This window comes from Hippocampus bargibanti, linkage group LG01, assembly GCF_051943395.1.
Source record: "Hippocampus bargibanti isolate YZ-2025 linkage group LG01, ASM5194339v1, whole genome shotgun sequence".
NCBI classification, from domain to species: domain Eukaryota; kingdom Metazoa; phylum Chordata; class Actinopteri; order Syngnathiformes; family Syngnathidae; genus Hippocampus; species Hippocampus bargibanti.
Genome location: NC_142734.1, coordinates 2,914,166 through 2,937,226, shown reverse-complemented (window position 1 = coordinate 2,937,226; position 23,061 = coordinate 2,914,166). Strand labels below are relative to the sequence as shown.

At 42.1% G+C, this 23,061-nt stretch overlaps 1 protein-coding gene across 3 annotated transcripts in view; it reads left to right on the top strand.

The window, feature by feature from the left end:
- Positions 1-22,678, top strand: part of pcbp4 (poly(rC) binding protein 4) — a 45,581-nt gene extending 22,903 nt beyond the window's left edge. For 2 of the 3 annotated variants that reach the window (XM_088990375.1, XM_088990366.1), the window contains exons 4-14: positions 609-641; positions 1,253-1,369; positions 2,605-2,736; positions 4,625-4,753; positions 6,153-6,227; positions 6,702-6,773; positions 11,352-11,393; positions 11,474-11,549; positions 12,384-12,433; positions 18,734-18,945; positions 20,722-22,678. In XM_088990375.1, coding sequence (XP_088846501.1) covers positions 609-641; positions 1,253-1,369; positions 2,605-2,736; positions 4,625-4,753; positions 6,153-6,227; positions 6,702-6,773; positions 11,352-11,393; positions 11,474-11,549; positions 12,384-12,433; positions 18,734-18,945; positions 20,722-21,070 — 1,287 coding nt within the window. In that variant the 3' untranslated portion in view covers positions 21,071-22,678. The remainder of the gene's footprint in view (positions 1-608; positions 642-1,252; positions 1,370-2,604; positions 2,737-4,624; positions 4,754-6,152; positions 6,228-6,701; positions 6,774-11,351; positions 11,394-11,473; positions 11,550-12,383; positions 12,434-18,733; positions 18,946-20,721) is intronic. The other variant, XM_088990384.1, reaches the window with a different exon arrangement.
- Positions 22,679-23,061: the final 383 nt, after the last annotated feature.

The following is a 23,061-nucleotide window of genomic DNA, read 5'->3' as shown; positions in this document are numbered from 1 at the left end:
CCTGCCTGAGTATGGGGTCTACGACTGGCCTGATTGCCCCATTTGATCTGGTATCACCTCATCAGCATAACTAAGCCTATGTTGCCTAAGAAATCGGTTGTAGGAACGATCCAAATTGAACCTCACCCCAGGCGATTTAGTGAAGGATTTTGCTGTTTGATGAAAATAGCTTCTTTTACTCTCCTTTCAAAGCATCTATTTTCTTTCGCTATGATTTTAACCTCATTGTCGTGAAATGAGTGGTTGCTAGCTTTTCCTGTACGACTGAGAGCTTACACAGATATACTGTATGTGCTTGTGAGGCCACAAAGTGTATCATGAGCGAAAGGAGAACGAAGGCCTGTATAACTTGGTCTGAGGAAAAGCAGAAGGTGACACGAGTATGAACTTATTGGATGTTTTTTGTTCCTGGAAGGGGGTCTTCAGTCTACACTTTCAAAGCATCAATTGCATCCGTCAAACATCATCCTCCCACAAAAATGTCTCTGATGCTGCTGCTTGATGTTAATTGCCTCTGAATAGTGAGACATCTGAAAATTAAGTACACTGAAGGGTTATTTTTTTATGCATTTACTTTAAAGCTGCTTTTGATTTTGTTTTTATTCCAGAAAGGAGAGACTGTCAAACGAATACGTGAAGAGGTACGGTACGCACCATTTGCAACTGCAATCACTACATTTCATCAATGTCACTTTACCATCTGTTTTATGATGGGATCATGATGAATGTAAGCAACAATTGTTCTCATGACATCATGATACGGACGGACGGACAGACAGACAGACAGACAGCCAGCTAATAGAAAGCTAGATAACTCAAAAAGATAGAAAGCTAGCTAGCTAGTTAATAGATAGCTAGACAGCTAAAAGATAGCTAGCCAGCTAGATAGCTAATATGTTTCCTGACTCAAATAGCTAGCTGGCTAGTTAGCTACCGTGACCAACGTGTGCATTTGTGAGGATTAGGGATTTAGCATCGCTGCGCTAGACACTGAATAACCGTGATTGAAAAGCTAGCCGGACGCAGAACATATTATTTTAGTGGCCCTCGAATTCAGTTGAATATGGTGCAAGTTAAATTAAATTAAATTGGCAGGAAGCCATTTTCATACTGAGGCAGATACAGCTACGTATTTAATGACAGCTTCCATTCCGCACGTGTTCATTTAACCTGCTGATCAACCAGTTTCAAGCAATGCATCACACAAAGTCAAGTTACAATTCTCATTTCTTCATCACTCGTGTTCTTACAGAGCAGCGCTCGGGTCAATATCTCAGAAGGTTCCTGTCCCGAGAGGATCATCACCATCACTGGATCGACCGAAAGCGTCTTCCGAGCTTTCACCATGATCACGTACAAACTTGAAGAGGTAGCACTTACATTTGTTCATATTAGCAGTGTCTAAAACTCATGACAAAAAGTTAGCGGACACCAGGGCAGACAGCTCTGAAAAGTTGCTTGCCCGGCCATAAAGTTGCCTGCCCCATTTTTCACAACTTGAAACACAATAAAACGACTAATCGCAAAAAAAAAAAAAACATTGTTGCGAAGTATAAACGCATTGTTTAAATTAAGGAAGTACCTGCCACATATGCTCCCTTGCTTAATTTATGGTAAATATCCCTTGCTGAAGATTTTGCTTCAGTTGTTGTTTGTCATCATGGTGAACAATGGCATGTTTGTGTTGCGTTGTCTGCTAAAAGCCACATGGACTCCTCTCTCTAATCGCCTTTCAAACTCTCAAGTACACTTTACAGTCACGGCATAGTCCGACGCACGAAACAGGGTTCCGATTGACTGCCGTGCCGAGTATGCAAATTGCCAAACAAACGTTCGTTTGGCAATTTGTATACTCGCCAGTTTCGTGCTTCGGACTATACCGTGACTGTAAAGTGTACTTGAAAGTTTTGAAAGGCGCTGAGAAAGGAGTCCACGTGGCTAACTCTCTCTTTATATATACAGTAAAGTCTCGTTATATCGATATCGGATATATCGATAGTCCCGGTTATATCGATACTATTTCTATGCACGCACGGGGAAAATTATATGCAAACAGGGTCGGATATATCGATAGTCCTGGTTATATCGATATTTTTTCTTTTTTCGGACTCCCTTGAAAATCGATATAACGAGACTTTACTGTATATATATATATATATATATATATATATATATATATATATATATATATCCCCCTACTGTCCAGACGTGGCGGTGCCGGACTCTACTATGATTGGTCCCTGCTCTCAGATTGGGGGGAGCAGAGGACTAATTCCTGCGGCTCCATTGATTGCTTCTATTGTCTTGACTGACGACTGGCCTGATTGCCCAATTTGCCCTGGTTTCACCTCATCAGCATGACTAATCTTATGTTGACTAAGCAGTCTATTGTACGAACGATCTAAATTGAACCTCACCCCACCATTATGTCTTGAAACATCACATGTAAAGCATGAAATGATGCTTCAACTTAATGTTTTTTTTTTCTTCTATTTTTGGTTTTGGCTGGAAAAAAACTGCTCAAGGATCAAAGCCCACCCTGAACAATGAAATTATCTGGATTATTTTTTTCATTGCTCTTCTGTTGCTGTGTGCCTCTGACAGGACCTGACAGCATTGGTGGCCAACGGCACCATAAGCTCCAAGCCACCGGTCACCCTGCGGCTGGTCATCCCTGCCAGCCAGTGTGGCTCTCTCATCGGCAAAGGAGGGGTGAAGATAAAGGAGATCAGAGAGGTAACCGTCCTCCCGGTCGATAGAATGATGCTGAGAAATAAAAATGGATATCCTCCCACTCAAGTCCCAAATCAGCCACATTTCATTGAAGTAAATGGGAGTAAATCCGATCCATTTAAAATCCAAATGGTGTAAAAAAAAAAGGGTCATAAATGGAACACTGTGTTTCTTGAGGTGGTTTGATTGGTTGTTAATGTTAAAACAAAGCACTACTGTGTCCCTAAAGGCAGAAATTTTATTAATACAGCTCTCATTAATCTGCGTATTGCGAAACAATGTTGGTGTATTACAAAACTGCTATTATCGGACCAAAAAAGATGAATGAGGTGTGCGTTTGTGTGACATAGCGTCCCAGTACCATTATGCTAAATCGACCATTGCTACGTGTGGCTAATGGTGTTTCTGTGTTGTCTCAGCAATGGTCTCAGGCAATAGAAGAGGTTCAAAAACTTCTGTTGATTTGGATTAACGAAAAGCAGCTAGCAGGGGACAGTGAGTGAGGGTATTATCGCTGAGGCAACTACATCAACGACCATCATAAAGGTAAATAAAACGACTTTATTACATAGTAGTTTATTTCTTTAATTACAATCCAATAGCACATTTATTATACATAAAATAAGGTATATTTTGTGTAGTTTTAAGGCTTATTATGTATAAATGTGTTTATTCAGGGACCTGGGAACGGATTATTCTGATTTTTAATGGTTTCTTATGGGAAATAAATGTTTGGCAGACGGACTTTTTTAACCTTACACACACTTTCTAGGAACCAATTAAGTTTGTAAGCTGAGATATCACCGTACTGTCCTTTCATTTGGAATATTCATTCATTCATTCATCTTCCAAACCGCTTTATCCTCACTAGAGTCGTGTAGAGTGCTGGAGACGATCCCAGCCGTCTTCGGGCTCTAGGCGGGGGACACCCTGAATTGGTTGCCAGCCAATTGCAGGGCAAACATAAACAAACAACCATTTCTGCTCACTGTTACGCCTCTGGACTATTAAGAATCTCCAATCATGAACATGTTTTTGGAACGTGGGACCTTCGCTCAGGTACAGGATGTCAGCGATGTCACGGATAGGTCGCAGCAACTACCCGGCAAATTGATCTCTGCGAGACATCATGTGGGGAGAAGGCAAAATATTTATGTTTCTTGAATAGCGGTAACATATCAGGTGCCGCAGCAGCTGACAATGTGGCATCTCTGCCACAGTGACATGGACCCTTTGAAGTCAGCTGGGAGGCTCCAGCTCACTGATGTCCCAAATGACGACAAGCAGTATCGTGTTGAATAGACTAATGGACCTAAAGCTGTATTTCTGCTAATAAGCACTGACAATAGCATGCTTGAAATACCTGCAGGAAGGTAGTAAAGCTCTTGTGTGGGTGCTCATGTATGTATGCCCCTTGTTCTGTTTGTAGAGTGCCTCATTAGAGCCTCTGATCATGACAACCATTGACACGGGAATGTAATGAGACAATTCATTAAATTGCTAGTTGAAATTCACAATTTAAAGAAGCACATTATGGAAAACATTTTGGTTTTTGGATTGAATTAATACATCTATTGCCAAGGAGGTTTCAGATCTTGGCAGTGCCTTGCAAAAAAATCCGCAGTTCTCTGCACTGCTTTTTGTGCCTTTGAAACAACTCACAGTTCTGAGAGTGACATCAGCCGCATGATAAATTTATAGTCTTTGCCTCAGCAGAAGAATCATCAAGAGCATTCTGCTTCACTTCCCCTTGCAACACGGTCAGTTTCCCTAATCACTGACGTGGAAGGTCATCAGTTTAGCGGCGGTGCACATGGAGATGCTGGGGTACTGTCAGTCCAATTTATCTCCTCAACCTTATCTTCCTTTGAAACACCTCTATCGTTTGCAGAGCACCGGAGCTCAGATCCAGGTCGCGGGGGATTTGCTGCCCAATTCGACTGAGCGAGGAGTCACGATATCTGGGAATCAGGACTCTGTAATCCAGTGCGTGAAACTCATCTGTGCGGTGATCCTGGAGGTACGAAAAATCCCTTATGCCATACTACAGTAGCGGGCCGTGCATGTCACTCCTAGGCCTTCAGTAGTACTATGTCTGAATCACTGCACATCTGCGAGTGTGGTGTAATTTACCACACATCCATTAGAAGATGGAGTTGCCAGGAAATAACTTCAGAAATATTAAACAATTCTTCAAGCCAGCTTCCAGGCATGTGGCTATTCGATTCACACTGTAGGAAAAATGTTTCTTTAAAAAAAAAAGATTTTTAGAGTCTCTGTCAACCATAACCTTCATGTAACTCCGATGTAAAGGTTTCTTCAGCCGTCATCTGTACTTCTTTTAAGGTGTCGGACGTTTCGCTTCTTATCCAAGAAACTTCGTCAGCAAACTAAACGAAGTTTCTCGGATAAGAAGCGAAACGTCCGACACCTTCAAAGAAGTACAGATGACGGCTGAAGAAACCTTTTCATCGATGGACCACCCCTGTAGCTTACACAGACGTATAACCTTCATGTGATCTTCAAATCGGTCCAAATTGTTTATCTTTTTCAAAAACCACAGATGTTGAAGTCTATGTATGTCTGTCTGTGTCACACCACACTGAACCGTAGCGCTTTATGGAAATGTGGCGATAATCACATGGAGGCCAAAGGCGCTCTTTTCATGTGGAAGCGGGGGATCATGACACTGCAGAAGACAACCCACAGCAATGTCTGTCCACCTTTTAACGGCAGCTCAACAGCTCTCTTGAGGAAAAAAGAACGGAGATAAGAAAAAAAAACAACCCTAGCACAGTTTTCCTCCTGTGCCTTCAGAGAACTGCACAAGGGCTTTTTGTTTCGATGTTACAGCTGGACCTGTCTGACTAATTGCTAGTTTGATCCAGTTTGCAGAGGCTTTCTTCAAAGCAAGCTGCATTGGGATTCAGCACTCGCGGCTCCTTGCTTTGGGCTCTCAGATTTAAATTATGCAAAATTATACAAAGCATTGGCTGTGACTGCTACAGCACGAAAGATGCCCCACATTTTTTTCAGTCGCATCGGCATCAACTCGATATCTACATTAACCCGTGTCGCACTCAATGAATAAACTCATTGGCCTTTGAAGGGTTTTTACAATACAATACAATCCAAAGGAAGGCGGCTGATGAGAAACGAAACCTCCAAGCTATCATCCTCTGCAGAGCTCCCGTTATTCAATGAATGAGCAATTTGAACACAAGAAAAACAAGAACCCGAGTGAGAAAGCTCATTAGCAGTTTAAGAACATCATTAATTGTTATTGTGCTTTTAATGTAGCGCAGCTCACAGCTCTCGGGGCCTCCGTACTTGGCAGCTTCACTGTTGCCGCGTTACAGTAGCTTCACCTGAAAGTTTTGCGTCTTGACACGTCTTCTTCGTCTTTTGTACCTCCTCAGTCTCCCCCCAAGGGCGCCACCATCCCCTATCGGCCGAGCCCTTCGCCAGCCGCCCTTCTCATCGCCGGCAACCAGGTGGGTTGGAACACCGATGCGCTTGAATATGTATGTACAGTAAAGTCTCGTTATATCGATATTAAAGGGAGTCCAAAAAAATATCGATATAACCGGGACTATCGATATATCCAACCCTGTTTGCATGTAATTTTCTCCGTGCGTGCATAGAAATAGTATCGATATAACCGGGACTATCGATATATCTGATATCGATATAACGAGACTTTAGTGTATATAAGTTTTCCAAATATAAGGAACACCACATTTGAAGGCGCTTGTGTAGAAGCTGGGATATTGCACTACAGTGATATGTCCGCATACGAACGCTTCAGCATGTTAGGTGTGTTAAAACAGTCAAAATTGCAGCTTCAGGAACCTCGGCCGATATCAGCTGATATCTGATTGGACTAACCCTTTTTTGGTGATTCACAAGAACAATTCCGAACGGTGGGGTGGTAATGAATGTTCTTGCTTTCTCACATGTATTTCAAGGTCTTTGAAGCATCCGATTTCACACCCCACCCTCTGTACTCAGTCACCCAGGGTGGCCTTGACCTGCAGCAGGTACGTCACATCTAAAAATATTTTTGGTTGTTTCAGTTTCAAACAATCTCTCTCAAGCCGCGTCTCCAAAAGTTTGGGAGGCTGCGGGGGAGCTCGGGTGGCGAGTCCAAATTTAAACGGTCCATCCTCTGGCATGTGGCATTAAAAACAACAGCTGAGTGGAAGCTGCAGCTATTGTTCCAGCATGTCATAAGCAGTATAAGCCCTGCTGAAACATGATTCCGCCACTTTTATTTAATGCCTATATTGTATGGCAGCAGCAAACCGCAGGCATTGCGCTGAATCCTTGCACCTCCTAAACCATCCTTTTTTGGGGGGGGTGAGCGGGGATGGCTTGATTACTTCGACATTAACATTGCATCGTCAAAGTGAGCAAGTCATTTCCCGCACTTTACAAAGGACATAATAACAGAGCATATACACAAACAATACAATACAATACAATACAATAGATATTGATTTATACAGTGATACCTCAGCTTACGAACTTAATTGGTTCCCAGAAAGTGTGTGTAAGGCAAAACGTCCGTCTGCCAAACATTTATTTCCCATAAGAAACTATTGAAAATTAGAAAAATCCGTTCCCAGGTCCATCTAACAGAATTATTGGACCAACCAGAGCAAATAGATCACACAAGTAATAATTGATGGATTGGAAGTATAGCTCAATGTAAGCCAGTTGAGGTAGTATTTACTCTCAACAAAAGTACTCAAGTAAAAGTAAAATGTATCTTAACTCATTGCCTGCCAGACGTGCAAAAAATGTGTCCACTCCAGTGCCAGGGTTTTTGTAATTGTTACTCGAATTCCAGGACCCACAGAATATTTAGTTTTAGGACTACATAAACATTCAATGCAGCTTAAGAAACCTTAGACTGTTACAGTAAAGTCTCGTTATATCGATATTCAAGGGAGTCCGAAAAAATATCGATATAACCGGGACTATCGATATATCCGACCCTGTTTGCATGTAATTTTCTCTGTGCGTGCATAGAAATAGTATCGATATAACCGGGACTATCGATATATCCGATATCGATATAACGAGACTTTACTGTAATTCCTAAATTATATGTTGAGTTATCTGAGCTTTAAATAAGGGTGGCTGTCCAAAATAAAATGCAATATATACATATTAATTTATATAGCGCTTGAACAACACCTGAAGCTGGAACATAGCGCTAACGTGGAAAAGGGGGAAATGCTGCCACCTTGTGGAAGGGAAAAAAAACCACTGCGAGTGGTCTGACCAGCGCTTTATCGGCACCCAAGAAAGAAAAGACAAAACCCAAACAAATTCGGGCATAGCGCTCTACGTCACATTTTAAATTCCCGAATAAATTTGTGAATGGTGTCACGGTTTGCGAGGTGGTGATGGTTGTGGATCCCCAATAACCAGGCAGGAGGGAGCAGCAGATTGTATTTGACAAATTGTATTAAAAAAGTCAGCAGGAACAAAATCTAAAACATCAAAGTTATCCGAACAGAAAAGTACAAAGTATCAAAGAAAACCACGAGTAAAAATCTGTCAAGACGAAACAAACCTGACAGGGTGAAGCAAACACATTCACAGTACAATGACCCGACACCGAATGGTCGTGCCGGGAGTCCTTTTAACTGCCACTGATGAAGACGACCAACACCTGTGCAACTGAGGGCGGGGCCGACAGCACTACCCGTTGGTCGCCAACCAGAACGTGACAGTCTGCCATTGATTGGAACGACCAACACCTGTGCAGGTGCAGGCGGGGCCGACAGCGCCACCCGTTGGTCGCCAACCAGATCGTGACAAATGGCAGTGAATGAGTTAACATACTGTAAAGTAAGCTAAGTCATTCAAGTCAAGGTAACCGAGTATGTGAAAAATGTCACGAACCAAAACTAACACGAGTACAAATAATGCATTAACGAGCAACCTTATTGCTATCCTACTTGTTGTTTGCTACTTTGAAGTATACTGTAAAGGAAACATGAATGATGCATTCGAAGGTCGAGCTCTTATCTCCACTTTATGGCCATGGATGGACTTTTGATAGCGGGTAGACTGCTGGCGTCAGGCAGAATTAAGTTAAGCTGAGTGCTCTCTGCTCTGACCAGAAATATATTGATGCAGACCTGCATAGACACCAGCCTCACTAATTACACAGCAGAGTGGGAGGGGCTGATGGACGGCATGGGATAACAACACTGGATTTGGTTCTCTTTTTGTGGCTTTACATGACATGACTTTCCATGGGATTTGCTGATGACAACAATGTCAATAACGACATGCATGTAGAATATACTGTAATACAATAAATAAATCAACTACAGTAAAGTCTCGTTATATCGATATCGGTTATATCGATAGTACCGCTTATTACGATACTATTTCTATGACCGCAAGGAGAAAATTACATGCGCGCAGGGTCGGATATATCGATAGTCCCGGTTATATCGATATTTTTCGGACTCCCGAGAATATCGATATAACGAGACTTTACTGTAGTTGACAGTGGTAGCTCAAGAGACTCAAATTGCAAATCATTTTTACCCATTGAAATGAATGGTAATGGTATTAATCTGTTCCGGTCTTCCCTCACCCCCCAAAAATATATATATATATATTGTCATTTATAATAAAATTGGTGCATAGTCACAACATAATCACATAAAAAAACAATTCTGACATCTGTATCAGTTGTACGCCCATTGTGCTACGATTTCTGGTGTGCCTGCCTTGGCCATCAGAAGGAAGTACGAGATATGCAGATGGTTGTACTGGTCATTTTAATGCTTCAACTACCCTCAGGTCACCAGGATGACACTAACATTAGTCATTCTCTGCAGAGGATGGAGAATGTATGACTGTAAGTGATAGGGTCATTTATTAATCAAGCAGGAATCAAAAGTAAGAACAAAAACGATTCTTTAATCTTTGGGACGGCAGAAAAATGGACACTGGCCCATACGGGGATGTTACGGGCCGGCACGCCCTCCTCCCATGGAGATGGTGGGGGCGAGAGAGCTTTGATTAAGACCGACAGATGTGACATCATTGATCGTATATCTAATGAAACGGAGGTTGAAGAAAATAAAACCATGTTTACAATGTGTTCAAAGCGAATAGCCTTAACCGTGAGTGCTGTTATTTTGTCAATGCATACGTATATCAGAGATATAATCACATAGAACAGTATTCCGCCTAATTAAATAACATTGTTTTTGATTTTTTTAGAATGCTAGAACAGATTAGTGTAATCCCCATTCATTTCAATGGGGAGAGATGCTTTGAGAACATATTGTTTTTGATTTTGAGAATGCTAGAACAGATTAGTGTAATCCACATTCATTTCAATGGGGAGAGATGCTTTGAGATTCAAATACAGTATATTCTCGTTATATCGATATTCTCGGGAGTCGGAAAAAATATCGATATAACCGGACTATGTTCTCCTTGCATTCATAGAAATAGTATCGTAATATGCAGTACTATCGATATAACCAATATCGATATAACCAATATCGATATAACAAGACTTCACTGTATTTGAAGTTACGGGTGTGGTCCAAGAACATATTCAACTCATATCTCAAAGCACAACTTTGGTTAAATGCATGCCTCTGTTTTAGTGCCATTCAAAAATGAATATTTGCAATTTTGTATATTTGATTGTGATATTTACTTTTACTGCACAAGTGGCCAAAATGTTGTGCTGCAGTGAATGGAGATTGTCATATTTTCTTTCTTGAAAACATGACAAACTTTTTTTTTTTTTTTTTTGCTTTGTTGTTTTGTCAACAACCGTTTCAAATATTTGGACTATTTTAAAACTAAAATGCATGATGGGATCGGTTAACTAACAGGTTTAAAAAGTTATGAATTGCTTGATGATGTCTATCCTTCTTCTGACACTACAAATGTGCCACAACCGTGTAATTTTACCACACACGCAGTTACAAAGATTCTATTACAGTAAAGTCTCGTTATATCGATATTCAAGGGAGTCCGAAAAAATATCGATATAACCGGGACTATCGATATATCCGACCCTGTTTGCATGTAATTTTCTCCGTGCGTGCATAGAAATAGTATCGATATAACCGGGACTATCGATATATCCGATATCGATATAACGAGACTTTACTGTATTTTTATTTCCGCTCCATGCACTCAGAGCAAAAACCATAAAATAAAAACCAGCTAAGTAAAATGCAAACATGGGTTGAATTTCACATGACTGCACTTTTTATCATGTACAACACCACCGACAGTCTTTGAACGTCACAAACTAATTCTTTCAACGATGGCTCTCAGAAAAGCCTATTGAAGAAAGCTCGACTAAAATGCGTGAATCACAGCGTGATGACGGATGAGAAGCATGCTAAATGTATTTATTGTGTAGTTTGAAATGTCTCGCAGAAATGTAATGCAAAGGGTTCAAAAGCTCTGGTCGGAAAAACACCAACACCAGTTTGTGACGATGCTCGTGTTGAGCCTGTGGGTGGGGCTTTTCCAGTAAGAGTGCGCAGTCATTGCCCGCCATGCTGCCTTTTATTGCTCCAATCTATTTAATGCAGGATGATGCTTTCTTGCAGGCCTACACTTTGCAAAACCAATATGGCATTCCACACTCGGAGGTGAGTGGATACAATACGCTGAGTGGGAACCGCCGTGGAAGAGTGTGCACCTTCTAATGCTCTCCGTACTCCACTTGCAGTTGGCCAAACTCCATCAACTGTCCATGCAGCAAAGCCTCAATCCGGTTGCCCAGCCTGCTACGACCATCATGCCTGGTATGGGCGACAACATTGCCTAGCAACTGTATTTTTGCTTTTCAAAACTGTGTTCAGACGTCTAAAGTATTTATTTCAATGGGAATGCTCTATAACCCTAAGAGACAAACAATAATGTGGGATTTTACAACCTGCCCGTGACTGCTTATACACACAACTGCGGCAGGATAAATAATAAAATATAATTGATCCAATCAGATTCATTTTATTGCAAAATTATATAAGATAGCTGATTGAACTAAACCATGAATGCAATTTTAAACAGATGGGTTTTGAGGTGGGATTTGAAAGTAGGAAGGGAGTCAATATTACGGATGTTGGGTGGAAGTGAGTTCCAGAGTTTGGGAGCAGAGCGGCTGAAAGCTCTGCATCCCATCGTGGTGTGACGGGCAGAAGGCAGACGAACGGAAATTGGAAGCAGGTCAGACAGGTAGGGCGGGGGGGGGTGATTATGGATGACTTTGAATGTAAACAGAAGTATTTTGAATTCAATACGAAGTTTAAGAGGGAGCCAATGTACATGAAAAATAATTAAGCAAAGACACGAGAGACAAAATCGAGAGACGTTTTTTACTGCTGACAGTGGTAGAGTGGGTAAAGTAACCCTTTAAAGTGACAATTGTTGGTTTCCATGAAGTGATCGTGATTGGGTTTCTGGTTTGCTGTTATATGACAAAAATCGGGACAATGTCAAAGTAAAAGTGCTTGCTTGAAAATGTCTATTTTGAAGGACTACAGATATATACGACTACGAAGGACTAAATCATAATCGTGACATTTGATAGGCTGAAATTAGAGCATTTCCACTTTAATTTTTGATTGTTCTCTCATCAGGGATGGACGCAAACGCTCAGACGTCTCAGGAGCTCCTTATTCCCAATGATGTAAGTCAACCTTTTCTTATTCTAATATTATCCGTGTCATTACTTCATATTTGGCCAGAAAACACGACTCCTCTACCCCCCTTCTGACTTTAAACGAGATGTTTCCTCACCAACAAAGGTTCCTCCCTAATACCGCTCATTATTTGAATCTCATCTTAACCTAAGGTTAAAGGGAATGGCTGTCTGGTCTGCATTGCAGTGTCTTCCAGTGGCTCCCGCGAGTGTCGTGAAAATCCTCTCATGTTCCCTGACCTACTTAGACGCTGTCTGCTGTCAAAACATCCAATAAGGAACCAGACCAACATCCTTTCCCTCTTTGATTTGCCAATCTGAGCGTACGCATCACAGTCCCCTTTTGATTCGCTTCATCATAATTTAGTCTAAAAATAAATGTCCAAAAAAAGCCCAAAAAAATTCACTTTGTGAATTTAATGTTAACCGTCTTCAACATTTAGCATGAGAAGAAAGCTGTCGTCTTGGTAACAAAATGTTGATAAGAGATTAAAGGAGGAGTCTGCTTGGTTTCTTTACATTTGGCTTAATCCCATGAAAGGATCAGACCCACCATTGTGTTGGCGCATCTTTCTTTGACTTTCCTCTGCCGCGAGCTCGCTCCGGCTCACGGAGGAAATAAGTCTTTGGAAATTAGGTCACGAATAAGGAGCTTCAAAGGGTAAGAGTTTACTTTTTGGTAGATGCAAAATGGGAGGTCATTGGGGATATTTTAAGTGAGGTATTAGCGATTATTTATTTATTCATCTTTCAAAACTGGCAAGGTCACTTTACAGTCACAGGACAAGTTTTCCTATGGGTGAGTAGCGTCACTCAACCCAGAATTACTCAACTAGATAGAAACCTAGCTAGTTAGCTAGCTAGCTGATAGATAGCTAGCTAATAGATAGCCAGACAACTAACAGAGCGCTTTAGATAGCTAATACCTATCTAGATAGCCAGATAGCTAACAGATAGCTAGTTAGCTAAAAGAGAGCTAGCTAGATAGCCAGATACCTAGTTTTAACATATAGGTCAGGGGTGTCAAAGTCATTTTTTGCCGCGGGCCACATTGTAGTTATGGTTTCCTCTCGAGGGCCGTTATGAATTTGGGGAAGCCATTAGAATGTTTAAATCCCTTCAAATATTACATATAGAGCACACAGCAAATTAATGAATAACTCGTGTTCAAATCTGAAGTCAAGAATAATAACTTTTATTGTGGTTGACATCCAAAAATATGAAATTTTGGCTCAGATTTTAGCAATCATCATGGAATTTAACAAGTTTGATTTGCTTTCGCGGGCCGAAAAAAATGATGCGGCGGGCCGGATTTGGCCCGCGGGCCTTGACTTTGACACCTGTGATATAGGTGATCATAGAAGAAATTGAACTTGTATCTCAAGCCGCTACTGTATTGCTACCTACAATTTGCCCCCGAAAATTGCAGTTAGTGACAGCCTGCATCTTTTGAACCTTCTGCCTGTTTACGAAGGAAAAACTCATTTTGTTCACTGTCTCAAGGAGCAGCCACATTTCTAAAATACTCTGAAGTGTTTTTTTTTTTTCCTTGAACAAACCCTCATAGGGAGCGATCCAATGCACCAGTGGAATGAGGGAGACCAGTTCTCTATGTGACAGGAACAGCTGTAAGCGTCCATTGTTCCAGGAGAGAGAAATCAAGCCCTCATGCACCCCATACCCCCCTAGTCCCATCACACACAATTTGCTCCGTGCAATGAACACCGATGCGCCGCGAAGGTGCTTACACGCGCTGAAAAGTATAGCGTGTGTAAGCACTGAAGATTTTACCAAGAAGAGAAACGGTCGCACAGACTGCCATCGCATCCTTCTTCCTGCCTCCCCTGACACACTGTACACAGCAGCAGTACGCTTGAAGCAAGCCTTGTGTACACGCTCGAAAAGGGCTACACAACTTGACGGAGGGAACCACAATTTTTGTGTGATGAGTGTGATTACGGCACCCCATCATACTGCACCCTCCTCAACCAAGAATGTAAAAATGAAATACAGTAAAGTCTCGTTATATCGATATCGGATATATCGATAGTCCCGGTTATATCGATACTATTTCTATGCACGCACGGAGAAAATTACATGCAAACAGGGTCGGATATATCGATAGTCCCGGTTATATCGATATTTTTTCGGACTCCCTTGAATATCGATATAACGAGACTTTACTGTACTGTGGTACCTCGGCTTACGAACGCAATTACTACTTACTTGGCAATAAAGATGATTCTGATTCTGATTGTAACGAACTTTTCGCCGTACGAATATTAAATTCCTGAGAATATAATCTTGGCATACGAACTAGTTTTTGGGAAACACGTAGCGTCACGGTGGCTGGTGGACTAGTTTTCGACGAAAGAACACCAAACCACACGGCCGAACAGCGCCACTGCGGCTGCCGGACTACTTTTCCACACCCTCTTTCTCTGAGTGCATCCGTGGTATACGTGGTTTGTAATCAAGGATAGATTTGCTGTTATGGATCTGAAAAAGACCACACCACAGGCTAGTGTTCAGCCAAAGAGGACACAAAACAAAATTATGGTTGAGCAGAAGAAGGAGATCATCGAGAAACACGAACGAGGTGTGAGTTTGTGTGACTTAGCATCCCAGTACGCTAAGTCGACCATTGCTATGTGTGGCTAAGAGTGTTTCTGTGTTGTCTAAGCAACGATCTCAGGCAATAGAAGAGGTTGAAAAACTTCTGTTGATTTGGATTGACGAAAAGCAGCTAACAGAGGACAGTGTGTGAGGGTATTATCACCGAGAAATCACGGCAACGTCACGCGGATATCATCAAGAGGTAACAAAATCAACGACCATCACAAAACTAGAAACAAGATTATATTCTCGCGAATTTAATGTTCGTAAGGCGATAAGTTCGGTAGCTAAAGCGTTCATAAGCCGAGGTATCACTGTACATCCAATCTATTTTCTGCTTTACTTGAAAAAAATTGACAAATTCCGACTTCAACGGACAGTTAGGACGGCGGAAAAAAAATCTTTGGCACCGCCCTACTCACTCTCGAGGACTTGCAAACAAATCCTAATGGACCCTCCGCACCCTGCTCACCACCTTTTCCAGCGACTCCCCCTAAGGCAGGAGTTACCGATCCATGTCTTTTTTTATGATGATACTAGTGCAGAGAAAGAAATTCCTCGTGTGTTTTACATACTTGTCCAATAACGATTATTCTGATTCTGAAAAAAAAAACAGGTAACATCCGACTTACGACCAGCTCGACTTACGACCACTCGTACTTACGACCAGCCAGCCAGCCAGCATCTCACTCTCACCCAGCAATCGACCGTGTGACGGCACCAGAGGGGGGAGTTTGCGAGTCATTTAGCCTCCGAGTCTCTACTCAACATCTTGAATGGATTTCGACTTACGACCATTTTGACTTACGACCGTTTGGTCGGAACGGAACTCGGTCGTAAATTGGATGTTACCTGTATTTTCTTGATCTACCCTCGCTGTTCTTTGATACACAACTACAGTAGTGAAGATGCAGGCAGTGGCGTACAATTTAGTGGTGAGCACAGGTATGGCCCAAAAAAAAATCCAATGGCCATTGGACGTTTGCCGCCTGTTGTCCGTCCCCACTCTTGTGCTTTTCCAAGGAATGCCACTGTCATTTGCACCAAACCTGCTGACAGCTGGCATCTATTGACAGCTGTAGCGAAAGGCCAGAGAAGATTGCGAGTCTCAGTGGGTGGAGGTGTTATCTCCCATTTGGTCTCCAGCGCTGGCCATTGTCTCCAGAGTTAGGCAGCCTTATGGTCTGCGTCCCCCCCCCCCCCCCCCCCCCTCCTGCTCCTATCCAAGAATAGCGAGACAGACAGAGCGAGCGCAGCGCTGTGTGACAAATCAGTCTCTGCTTACCTCTCTTGAAAGGAATGCCAAACGCAGGAACAAGCGCGGCATGGGCGGCGCGTGTGTTTGTGTATTTCGGCCTATGCGTCAGGCGCCGCTAAGCTGCCAACACACACGCATACTTCAAGTACTCCATCAACGTCCCCCACGTCATATCCCCCATTCTGCTATATATCTGCCACTGAGCTCTGGCAACCCGGCACTTGAGCTGATACTCACCCTCAACCGAATGTCTATTGTTGGGAGTAAACCGGCCGGGCTCCACTTTGGGTGAAACACGGGCACATGCGCACGTGTACAGTGATACCTTGGTTTACGAACTTAATTGGTTCCCAGACAGAGTGTGTAAGGTTGAAAAGTGTGTATCCCAAAAAATAATTTCCCATAGGAAACCATTAGAATGAGAATAATCCATTCCCAGGTCCCCATAAAACATAATTTTCTACTTTCTAATTTCCTTAAAACTACACAAAATATGCCTTATTTTATGTATAATAAATGTGATATGGTATTATAATTAAATAAATAAACTGCACTATATAATAAAGTCGTTTTATTTACCTTTGTGATGGTCGATGGCTTGATGGAATGGAGTGGCCGGTTTCCTCAGCATTAAAGACTTGATGAGGAACATAACCTTCTTCTTTCACCATCTTGAGGAATGATCCCTTGTAGGTGCTTTCTCTGCCATAATTTTATCTAGTTCCACATCAATTGTGTTCCGTTTAGCTGGGTTGATAGCTTTTTGCATCAAGTATACAGATGGCTTGTGCGGGTTGTTTGTGGAGCCTGATTGATGGGATATTTTAACCTTGCAGTCTACACTCTGCCTTTGAACTATCAAAGTTTGAAACTTTCTCACTGTCGTCTGCCTGACTCTTTAATGTTTAAACCACCTCCCCTCACTGCTGCGTTCTTGACCAATCACGTGGCTTTAACCGAAGACTGGGGGCGGGGAATAGCGGACCAAAACAAGCCGGCTGCCATTTTGTTGTTAGAAGAACGGGCTCGTACGCGAACGACACATCACTCTCCGTGTGTATCCCGAAAAATAGTTTATATGTCAAGGTAACATTTTCATAAATTCAATGTTCGGAAACCGTAAGACAAGGGTTTCGTAAACCGGGGTATCACTGTATTTTGGAAGTGGACACAATTCCAGTCTCCAGCTGTCTCCTCCGGCTGAGGGGAAACGTCCAATAGATATTTGAGTTGTTTCTTCCGTCATGTTAGCCATTAGTGTGGAAATGCGTTCATTTGGGAAGTGATTTGTTTGGGAAGTCGGCCGCCACTCAGAGAAATCAATAAGCTTTTAGCCACTCAGATTAATGAGAGGCAAATGTGCCCTTCTGTCTTCTCTTTGGCCTGCGCACACTCAAAGGCAATTAAGCCAGGTCCCGCAAGAGTAAAAAAAAAAAAATGCTTTTGACACGCATGATGGATGGATGGATGAGCAACTCACTTGAGGACAAACTGTGTTATTGCCATATGTGAAGTGCTTTTCTTGATGTATGCCAATTTGATTTATGATTATAGTTTTCAGTTGTGATTTGCTGGATTGTTAGGCGTCCGTCTGTTCTGTCCGCCACAGACGAACACCGTATGTATTTGGGCCACATTCATATTTTGAGTGTTTCTAACATTTCTTGAATACGTTTTTTTTTTTTCAAACCAAATATTTGTTTTATTCAATGAAGCAAAAGCGACAAGCAAACCACTACAAGTTACGTGGACTCCTCTTTCAAAACTCTCAAGTACACTTTTCAGTCAGGGTGTAGTCCGAAGCACGAAACAAGCTTCTGATTGGCTACCGGTGCCGAGTATGCAAATTGCCAAATGAACGTTTGTTTGGCAATTTTCATAGCCAATCAGAAGCCTGCTTCGGACTACACCCTGACTGAAAAGTGTACTGAGAGTTTTGAAAGCCGCTTAGAAAGAGGAGTCCACGTAGCTTTAAGCAGACAATGAAACTCAAACATCGCATTGTGCACCATGATGACAAACGACAACTGGAGCAAATTCTTCAGCAAAGAATTTTTACCATAAATTAAGCAAGGGAGCATTTGTGCTCGGTACTTCCTTAATTAAAAAAATCCTTTATACTTCGCAACAATTGTTTTTTTTTGTGATTCGTCGTCTTATTGTGTTTCAAGTTGTGAAAAATGGTGCAGGCAACTTTTCAGAGTTGTCTGCCCGGGTGACCACTAACTTTTTGTCACGAGTTTAAGACACCGAGTACAATATGGAATGCTAATTTCCTCGTAATTATTCACAGCTTTTTTGTTGTTGTTGTTGTTTACACGCAACAAACAACGGCGTCATTTATGATTATACTCATGTCCTCCTTGCCAATCCTTCCCCCTCCTTGTTATCCACCGAATCATCCATCTTTGCAGCAAGTGAGCGCTCTGTCTCACCGTCGCTCTCTTCTCTCTCAGCTGATCGGTTCCATCATCGGGCGCCAGGGCACTAAAATCAACGAGATCAGGCAGGTGTCGGGGGCCCAGATCAAGATTGGCAGCCAGCTGGACGGGACAAGTGACCGCCATGTCACCATCACGGGAACCCCTGTCAGCATCAACTTGGCCCAGTACCTCATTACCTCCTGGTAAGGGCAAGCGTGTAATCGAATGAAGTAAGCCTGGGAGTGGGGGGGGGTTCCTTTTCCTTTACAGGGGTGAAAGGTCACGCTGTAGCCATAAGTGATAATGACCTACGTCCTTGCATGACCGCTAATTGAACTCATGGGGAAAGAGCAGAAGCACTGAGGAATTAAATATTTAGTGTGTAGCTCATCTGGACATGACTTCGTTTTCCAGTTAGTCAATTCGGAATGAGATCACATAAATTGTAGAAAAAAAAGGTAATGATTAAATTTTACGAGCAAATCTTTACCCACGCTCATCAGTAAAAGCGTTTTTAAAAGATTTCAATTTGATTGGATTCATAATGAATAATAATAATAATAATACATGTCATTTATAAGCGCCTTTCAAAACTCTCATGGTCACTTTACAATCACAGGATACGTTTTTCTGTGGGTGAGCAGCAGCAGCCATACGCGCCAATGTTCCACTCATAGAAAGCTAACTAGCCAGCTAATAGATAGCTAATAGCCAGCCAGATATCTAATAATAATGACTGTGATTGTGATTGACATGGGACAATTTTAAATTTTGGTTGGGACTTTAGCTAGCATCATGAAAGTTCACAAGTTTGCTTTCGCGGGCCGAACAAAATGGTGTGGTGGGCCAGATTTGGCCCCCGTGCCTTGACTTTGACACCCGTGCTTTAAAGCATATTTATCACATTAAGAAGAGAAACTGATTCATTTCATGTATTTAAACCTATCACATTACAACATGAAATTCATCCCATTATATATAATGTGATATTGATTTTTTTGAGGTGGAGGGAGGCAACAGGAAATACGCTTCTGTGCAGAAGAAAAGCAATAAATCTTTGTATATGATATTAATATCTCAGTGGACCGAGGTTCCAGCGGTTCGCACGACGACCTCACTGTGCAGCGGTACCGAGTTCGATTCCAGCTCTGGCCTTTCTGTGTGGAGTTTGCATGTTCTCCCTGTGCCTGCGTGGCTTTTCTCCGGGTTTCCGCTCACATTGCAAAAACATGCATGGCAGGCTGATTGAACACTCGAAATTGTACCTGGGTGTGAGTGTGGGCACGGGTGGTGGCTGCCAACCGGGTCAAGGTGGCACCCCCTCCACAAGACCCTTGTGAGGATAAAGCAGATTGTAAAATGGTGTCGGTTGTCCTTTAAAGATATCACACAGCCTCCAAAACCTGAATTTTAACATGAAACTGTAAGATCCATAAGCGCAGATTAACAATTAGCATCTACATGTTGGTGCTGTTACCCTCTGAGCCAGAAACAACTAAACACAGCATTTAACAATCCCCACAGGATATCTTCTTTATCCTCCGCAAAAAAAAAAAAAAACATTTTGCTGCCCTACTGAGAAGCAGACAGAAGAGCTGAGCCTCTAATGGAGTGCTGATCATTCATTTGTCTGGCTTACACTGCCCTCTGGTGGCCATAACTGAAGGAAAAACTGACAAACTTTATGTTTTTATAAATGATAGTTATATTGTGGTATTTTTTTCTCATTAAAATCATATCATGAACATTTCAACTTTTTTTTTTAATTCATCCAATTTAACAATTCAGGATGCTGTGATTAAATTAAATGATATTTACCGGTACATTTAAAGTGCAGAGTCTAGTTCAGATGATTCATTCTGGATTGACAACTGAGAAAAAAAAATTGTCAAGTTTGGAGAAAAATTATCTTTTATGTCTGTATTGGAGCAAGTGAATAATTCTCTGTGACTCTCCACAATCTCATCTTCCCTTTGCAGTTTAGAAACGGCCAAATCAACAGCCCAAGCTTCCACCATGGCGACTCCAGTTGACCTCAATATGGCCTTCACCCAGCCGGCATCCCAGGCCGCCTCGCCCGCTCCCACCTTAGCCACAGTGGGCGCCTTGACCTCGGCACACGTCCTGGGCGCCCCCTACGGCGCAATGCCCTTGTCGGGCCTACTGGGGATGAAATCTGTTCCCTTTCTGACTCTGTCCAGCCCGGCCCCGGCCGCCGTGGCGGTTACGGCGGCGCCATCCCACACCACTCTGGCGGCCTATACGGCCAAAATCTCCTCAGCCAACTGCATGAAAAAGCCAGAAAGACAAAAGTTTGCCCCCTACTGATGAAACGGCGTGGAGCCGACGGAAGGACCGACGTGGAGTGTCCTTCCCCAATCGCCTGATGTAGCCATATCCCTCGGCAGACATGCCCTTGACTTTGATTCTGCGACGAACCAACGGAGAAGAGACCAATGGAATAAAGGTTTTCAAAATCATTGACAGATACAGTGATACCTTGGCTTACGAACTTAATTGGTTGCCAAACAGAGTGTGTCAGCCGAAAAGTGTGGATCCCAAAAATTAATTTTCCATAGGAAACCATTCAAATGAGAATAATCCGTTCCCAGGTCCCCATCAAACATAATTTTCTACTAAATAAGCCTTAAAACTACATAAAATATACCTTATTTTATGTATAATAAATGTGCTATGGTATTATAAACAAACTGTACAGTATAATAAAGTCATTTTATTTACCTTTGTGATGGTCGTTGATGGCTTGATGGAATGGAGTGGCCGGTTTCATCAGCATTAAACACTTGTGCCACTTAGCAGTTTTTTTGACAACGATACTAGTGCAGCGTGTTCTACCGGAAACAAATTCCTTGTGTGTTCTACATACTTGGCATTAAAGATGATTCTGATTCTGAGTGATGAGGAACGTAGCCTTCTTCTTTCACCTTCTTGATGAATGATCCCTTGTAGGTGCTTTCTCTGCGATAATTTTACCTTGTTCCTCATCAATTGTGTTCTGTTTAGCTGGATTGATAGCCGTTTGCATCAAGTGTACAGATGACTTGTGCGGGTTATTCGTGGAGCCTGATTGATGGGAATTTTAACCTTGCAGTGTACACTCTGCCTTTGAACTATCAAATTTGAAACTAGTCCAAGAGTCACTGTTTTCTATCCATTTTCTCCCTCTCTGTCGTCTGTCTGTCTCTTTAATGTTTAAACCACCTCCCCTCCACTGCTGCGTTCTTGACCAATCACGTGGCTTTACCCGACGACTGGGGGCGGGGAATAGAGGACCAAAACAAGCCGGCGGCCATTTTCTTGTTATGAGAACGGGCTCGTTCGCGAACGACACATCACTCATTGTGCCAGCTCTGTGTGTATCCTGAAAAATAGTTTGTATGCCAAGGTAAAACTTTCATAAATTTAATGTTCGTAAACCGAAAAGTTCGTAAGCCAAGGTAAACAGAGGTATCACTGTATACAAGTCAAATGTGAGTTTCACGTCAATAGGTTGGGGCTGCCGTCGTCGTCACTTCACCGTTCCTGATCTTTTCAAATGTGTACAAGGGCTTGAAGCTCATCTGAGAGACACATGTCCAAACACATTTTTTTTTTGCATGTGTGTCTCACGTCGGAGGTCAGCCATAAGTATTTATCCTTCAATAATTTGTAAGTTATACTCAAATGACAAAATGCGCTACTGTTATGATGCTTTTATACAATGTCTACATTTGCCTCTGGAAAGTTTTTTTCCGAAAAAAAAAAACAAAAAAATATTTGTAAATGTCTGAGGGGGGGCGGGATTTTCTTTTTAAGGTACTGTAACTTGACCGTTCAGTGTTTCATTCATTTTATTGGATTTTATTTTGATTGTGCACTTGTTTAATCTTTATTTATTTGCATTGTTACATGTATTAAAAGTCTTTTTTTTCCTGACGTGTTTCATGTCCTTCAACTTGGCTTCATGTTCAGGATGGAGTGGAGAACATTTTATCAGGTGAGTCAGGCGGACTTCCAAAAACATTTAATAATAATCCATTTGATTTCTAAGCGCCTTTCAAAACTCTCATGGTCACTTTACAGTCACAGGGATATTTTTTTTTCTGCGGGTGAGCAGCGGCAGTCACACGCGCCAGCGTTCACTCAACCCGGAAGTAACATACAGTAACAAAGTCATCTGTCGAGAAAACACGCACCATAAAATTCTAATTCATCTTAAATTTACTGTAATAAGTAACTCAAATAGATAGAAAGCTAGCTAATATATAGCTAATATCTAGCCAGGTAGATAGCCAGCCAGATAGCTAATAACTAGCCAG